This window comes from Bombina bombina, chromosome 2, assembly GCF_027579735.1.
Source record: "Bombina bombina isolate aBomBom1 chromosome 2, aBomBom1.pri, whole genome shotgun sequence".
Lineage (NCBI taxonomy): Eukaryota > Metazoa > Chordata > Amphibia > Anura > Bombinatoridae > Bombina > Bombina bombina.
In genome coordinates this window covers 834,470,890-834,477,885 of record NC_069500.1, presented here as the reverse complement: position 1 = coordinate 834,477,885, position 6,996 = coordinate 834,470,890, and the positions used below count along the sequence as shown (strand labels likewise).

General features: G+C 35.2%; 1 protein-coding gene across 1 annotated transcript in view; it reads left to right on the top strand.

Annotated features, from left to right (window-relative positions):
- Positions 1-6,996, top strand: part of STAP2 (signal transducing adaptor family member 2) — a 29,872-nt gene that overhangs the window by 11,642 nt on the left and 11,234 nt on the right. The window contains exons 6-8 of the mRNA XM_053703147.1: positions 429-560; positions 1,466-1,535; positions 6,249-6,351. Coding sequence (XP_053559122.1) covers positions 429-560; positions 1,466-1,535; positions 6,249-6,351 — 305 coding nt within the window. The remainder of the gene's footprint in view (positions 1-428; positions 561-1,465; positions 1,536-6,248; positions 6,352-6,996) is intronic.

Sequence of the window (6,996 nt, the reverse complement as noted above, 5' to 3'; positions counted from 1 at the left end):
GATGAAAATTAAAATGGACATGAAACCCAAAATTCTTCTTTCATGATTCTGACAGAGCATATACATTTTAAAAAAGTTTCCAGTTCACTTCTATTATCAAATTTGCTTTGTTCTCTTGGTATTCTTTGTTGAAGAGATATCTAGATAGGTAGTGTGCACATGCCTGGAGCACTACAGGAAATAGTGCTGCCATCTAGTGCTCTTCCTACAGTATTACATTCATTTCCTGATTTTCAATGAAGGATACCAAGAAAATGAAAGAAGCAAATAGGAAAGTTGTTTAAAATTGTATGTTCTATCTGAATCATGAAAGAAACCTTTTTGGATTGTATGTCCCTTTAAATGGAGGTGGTTGTATGTTATAATGGGAAATAATCCCCTTTTGTCCTATACACAGTTTAATTTCATCAACTGCATTCCTTCTCCAGCTGTTACTGTAGGGTATCCCGCATGGAGGCAGAAAATCTGCTGAAACAAAACCCTGATTGTGGGAGCCTCTTACTGAGACCAGGAGGAAGCCCTAACGCTGTGTCTGTCACTACCTGCCAGCAGAATCATGGGTAATTGCAAAGCAAAATAATAACCTAGGATGCATCGTATCATAGACATTGACAACAAATGTGATTAGATATAAGATCACTGTATGTAGAATCAACATAAGTGGATCTTCCACAGACAAGGGCTACAGGAAGAAAGTATAGCAGCATGGCTAGTTATTAGATAAAGCAGAACAGTCATGGTCATTAAAGGGAGAATATATATTACATCTTAAAGGGAAAGAATTGTTATTGTTTAAAAAGATAGATAATCCCTTTATTACCCATTCCCCAGTTTTGCATAACCAACACGGTTATATTAATATACTTTTTACCTCTGTGATTACCTTGTATTTAAGCCTCTGCAAACTGCCCCCTTATTTAAGTCCTTTTGTCAGACTTGTATTTTAGCCAATCCGTGCTGACTCAAAAATAATTCCACGGGAGTGAGCACAGTGTTATCTATATGACACACATGAACTAGCGCTGTCTAGCTGTGACTAACTGTCACAATGCTCTGAGATATGAGGCGGCCTTCAAGGGCTTAGAAATTAGCATATGAGCCTGTCTAGGTTTAGCTTTCAACTAAGAATACCAAGAGAACAAAGCAAATTTGATGATAAAGGTAAATTAGAAAGTTGTTTAAAATGACATGCCCTATCTGAATCATGAAAGTTTAATTTTGACTAAATTGTCTCTTTAATAATAACTAAGGAGCTGTGGCAAGAACATTAAAATAGTGAAAGGCAACCAAGATCAAACTAAGCTTCTCTGAGTCCTTATAATAGCTACACAGTTTCACAGCAAATTGTGTTCAAATCCTCTGTTTCTAGAAGAGAGTAGATCCAGGGAGGAAAGGGTGGCAGAGACACTTAGTAATGTGACAAATTCATGCCGGTAGTAATGTATTATAACTTCTCTTTCTGCAGCAATTTTGTGATAAAGCATTATAAGGTCGTACAGCAGGCAGATGGATGTGTGATCCAGGTAGAGCCACAGGTATGGAGCATTGACTTATATGGGGATTATTGATTCATATTGAGTTGTGTTGTTTTTAATGAGTTACATTTATTTATTTTCTGCCTATGTTGATGACCAAATTAATTGATCTAACAGCCTGTGGCTATAATGAAGATCAGATATTGAGTGGTTTCCTACAGAGACCAATGACACAAAGATACAAGGTCACTCAATAGGGGTTGGTAATGTAAAAAAATAAAAATAATATATATATATATATATATATATATATATATATACACATGAACGTAAAGCCAGTATACTTCCTATTAGCCTGGAAGAAGAGGACTAATGCAAATTATATTTTCATAGCTAACTGAGTTACCAGATTGCTCAAGAAGTTCTTGTGAAGCTAAGGGTCAGTTGACCAGGACCTAAATATCAGAGGTGCAGGAGTACCTGTGGGGGAGCTTATATAGTTAATTGTCTTTGCTCTGTGTAAAGCACTGGACAGGTATGGTACTACCCGAAATTTAGGGCACCTGTCACATTTGTTTTCTTGGACACTTGCAGAGGGGAACGTGAATTAAAACCTTGGACAGTACAGAAATAGTGACACTGAACAGTACTATTCATGTTCCCCTCTGCACACCCTGCATCATGTATAACTCATAAGTGTCCAGGAAAACATGGCCGAGGTGGCAACCCTAATTCCAGCCTCTCTGAGTGCAGTAGGAAAACTTCAGTCTTCAAAGATGAATTACAGGGAAAGAAGGCTAAATAAATAATAGAATTGCATTGCAAAGTTCTCTTCACTATACATAATTTAGCATTTTATAGAAATATAGATTTTTATTTTAATATCTCTTTAAATGTATGATAGCACATAGTCCCAAATGTATGTATGAGAGAAGACTTGCAGCAGAAATTAGTATGAGAGCACCGTATAGTGGGACCAGTAGAAGACATCCAGGAATATTACCAGGGCAGATTTTGGTAAACATGCTTAACTGTCACATAAAACCTGTGGCAAAAGTAAGGATACATTAACAATGTTGTATTACACGGCTTTCTGTCATCAGACAGAATGTCAAATTAAATTATTTATATTTTTGTGAAAAACTGTATTTGCACTATAACTATACTTCTCAGGTGGCTACATAATAGAGAATTACTAATACTCTTAATTTCACAAACTCACTCTCTCTCTTAGGCGCACACACTCTCTCCCACATCTACATACACACACACACCCACACTCACTCACTCTCTCATACACTAACATCTACATCCACCCACACACACACACTAACACTCTCTCACACACACACTAACACTCACTCTCAAATACACTCACCCACTCTCTCACACACACACTAACACTCTCTCTCACACACACTAACACTCACTCTCACTCTCTCATACACTCACCCACACTCACTCTCTCTCATACACTAACACTTAATCTCTCTCACACACACACACACTAACACTCTCACACACACTAACACTCACTCTCTCATACACTCACCCACTCTCTCTCATACACACACACACACTCACTCACTCTCTCATACACTAACACTCTCTCACACACACACACTAACACTGACTCTCTCTCTCTCACACACTAACACTCACTCTCTCTCACACACACTAACACTCTCTCTCACACACTCACTCACTCTCTCTCATACGCACACACACACATTAAAAGATCTGATTTTTTAGGGTGATCAGACCTCCTTATCTTATCACTTTTTACACACAGAAATGCTTCCTTAGCTTATCTCTGTATGTAAACCAAAGCCCAGTATTTAGAGAGAACAATTGAAAATGAACATATTAATACATATCACTCCCACTACCCACTGGAATTACCCAAATAAACACCTATCAATAAAGATTATATTGCATTATGTTATACTAGTCCTAAAGCCCGTGTACACGGGCCAAAATCCCCGAGCCCCTCTCCCTCCCTGCCACTCAACTTTTTTTTCTGTAGTGCAGTGGTCCTACATACATACCTGGCCTTTTATAATATAGGATTAGATTATATTAGCAGGTTTGTGTTATATAGTGTGTTTAGTATGTATGTATGTCATTTGTATGTATGTATGTATGTAATTTGTATGTATGTATGTCATTTGTATGTATGTATATATGTATGTCATTTGTATGTATGTATGTCATTTGTATGTATGTATATATGTATGTAATTTGTATGTATGTATGTCATTTGTATGTATGTATATATGTATGTCATTTTTATGTATGTATGTCATTTGTATGTATGTATATATGTATGTTATTTGTATGTATGTATGTCATTTGTATGTATGTATATATGTATGTCATTTTTATGTATGTATGTGATTTGTATGTATGTATATATGTATGTCATTTGTATGTATGTATGTCATTTGTATGTATGTATGTCATTTTTATGTATGTATGTATGTGTAATTTGTATGTATGTATGTCATTTGTATGTATGTATGTCATTTTTATGTATGTATGTGTAATTTGTATGTATGTGTTATTTGTATGTATGTATGTCATTTGTATGTATGTCATTTGTATGTATGTATGTGTAATTTTTATTTATGTATGTCATTTGTATGTATGTATGTCATTTGTATGTATGTATGTCATTTGTATGTATGCATGTATGTATGTGTAATTTGTATGCATGTATGTCATTTGTATGTATGTATGTATGTATGTATGTATGTGTAATTTGTATGTATGTATGTCATTTGTATGTATACATGTTATTTGTGTGTAGTTTTTGTATAGTGTCTGTAATGTTTGAGTACAATATGTAGTATGTCTAGTGTGTGTATATGTGTGCAATTCGACTTCTGCTTCAGGAAACCACTGCAAGTATCACTGCCCTCCAGGCTATAGGACCAAACAGACCAATATCTGGGACTACAACTCCCATAGACTGCTGAAGCCAAATTGATACTGACCATCTCAAAGTGTTTAATGTCCCTTTTAAAACAAAGCTTACAATTGAACAGACTGGCCAGGAATGATGGTGTTGTTTTTAAATATGTGGAAACTTATCATTACTAGATGAAAGATGGTATATAACTAATACTAATAATACAAATAATACAAATAAAAGTCTTTGAATTTGAGAAGTCATTAAGGAAAGGTCAAAAATATATTTTTTTTTAAATTAGTACACATACATAAAGAAACCATGTGCTGGATTAATAGGATGAAATGTAGACACACTCAACACAATGAAATACCACACCATTTAAAGGGACATTCTACTTAAAGTGAAAGTAAATCCTAGCATTTTACAAATTCTAGGATTTACTATTGAAACAAATAAATGGCACTTTCATTCATAAAGTATAAGATACTTTATGTAGAAAGCTCCTTTATTTGATTCAATCGATCACCGCTCTTAGCTCCTACAGCAGCCCACGGCTAAAAAATGTTTTGGCTAAGAGGTGACGTTTTCATCTCTTAGCTAACAGCGGTGCGGTAAATACGGCTTGGCGCCCATGGGAGCCGGATTTACCGCACGGCTATTGGTTAAGAGGTGAAAACGTCACCTCTTAGCCAAAACATTTTTTAGCCATGCGCTGCTGTAGGAGCTAAGAGCGGCGATCGGTTGAATCAAATAAAAGGAGCTTTCTACATGAAGTATCTTATATTTTCAATAGTAAATCCTAGCATTTGTAAAGTGCTAGGATTTACTTTCACTTTAACCTTAATTATCCTTTATTACTGATGTATACAATTTTTTCTTTGAAGATTAACTCACAAGATTAAAAAAATGGCAGATTAAGATTAATCCGTAATGAGAAAAACAGAATTATTCTGTCAATAAGCAGAATACTACTGAAGCTCACTGAACCCAATTTTTTTCTTTCGTGATTCAGATAGAGCATGACATTTTAAGCAACTTTCTAATTTACTCCTATTATTCAATTTTCTTTATTCTCTTGGTATCTTTATTTGAAATGCAAGAATGTAAGTTTAGATGCCGGCCCATTTTTGGTGAACAACCTGGGTTGTCCTTGCTGATTGGTGGATAAATTCATCCACCAATTAAAAAGTGCAGTCCAGAGTGCTAAACCAAAAAAATAGCTTAGATGTCCTCTTGCTATCTTTATTTGAAAAAGAAAACGAAGAAAAAATGATAATAGGAGTAAATTAGAAAGTTGCTTAGAATTGCATGCTCTATCTGAATCACAAAAGAATTTTTTTTGGTTCAGTGTCCCTTTAAGGGGTTAAAAGTAAAATACATGAATCCCCCTTTACTGAGAAATAAAATTGCCTTGTACTAATTTAACAGATAAAACTAAATAAATAAAGTAAATATTGGAAAACCAATTAGTATGAATCAGTAAAAACAAATTAGTGGCCGGTAATGTCCCTTTTTATTTGTTGGCAGTAAACTCAATTCTCTTGGTGAGGAGCTTCTGGAATTTCATATTACATATAGTTAGGGTTGTCACACCTGTCCCTTAAAATACAGAACACTTATAAGTTACACATGCTGCAGGGTGTGCAGGGAGGAATATGAATAGTGCTGGCCAGAAACACAATACATGTTCCTCCCTGAACACCCTGCAGCATGTGTAACTCATAAGTGTCCAGGAAAACATGGCTAAGGTGACAACCCTACATATAGTGTGCATGTGTAGCTTTGATTCAGGCGACTATGAAAATTTGTGCCAGAATTTTGCATTTTAATAATTTATATACTATATCATGTCTCCACAGGTTTTCTGCCATTCCCTTGAACACGTTGTGAGTCATTTTGTGAAGAGTTCTCACAACGCCCTGGTTCCTTTTGAGAAACTTAATGAATATGAAAACCAAATAGGTACATTTATAAAATTATATACAGTATATATACTAAACTGATATTGTTTAGATAGAGCATGTCGTTTTAAGAGACCTTTCTTTGTACTTTTATTATCAAATGTATTCTGTCTTCTTAGTATCTTTTGTTGAAAAGCTTACCTATGCAGACTCAGGAGCAACAGTGCACAACTGGGAGACAGCTGCTGATTGGTGGTTACACACATTTGCCTCGTCATTGGCTCACCAGATGTGTTCAGCTAGGTCTTAGCAGTGCATTACTGTTCTAGAGCTCACTTTATCTGTCTAATCCCTTTGCAGCAAGGAATAGTGCAATAATGAAATGTTTTTAGGTATAATCAACTTTGGCATCCAGAGGTTTTGGGACTACATTTCCCATGATGCTCAGACACTTTAAAGGGACATTAAACCCCAAAAAATTATTTTATGGTTTAGAAATAACATGCAATTTTAAACAACTTTCTAATTCACTTCTATTATATAATTTGTTTCATTCTCTTGCTTTTCTTTGCTGAAAAGCATATCTAGATAGGCTCAGTAGCTGCTGATTGGTCGCTGCACATAGATGCCTTGTGTGATTGGCTCACCAATGTGAATTTCTATTTATTCAACAAAGGATATCTAAAGAATGAAGCAAATTAGATAA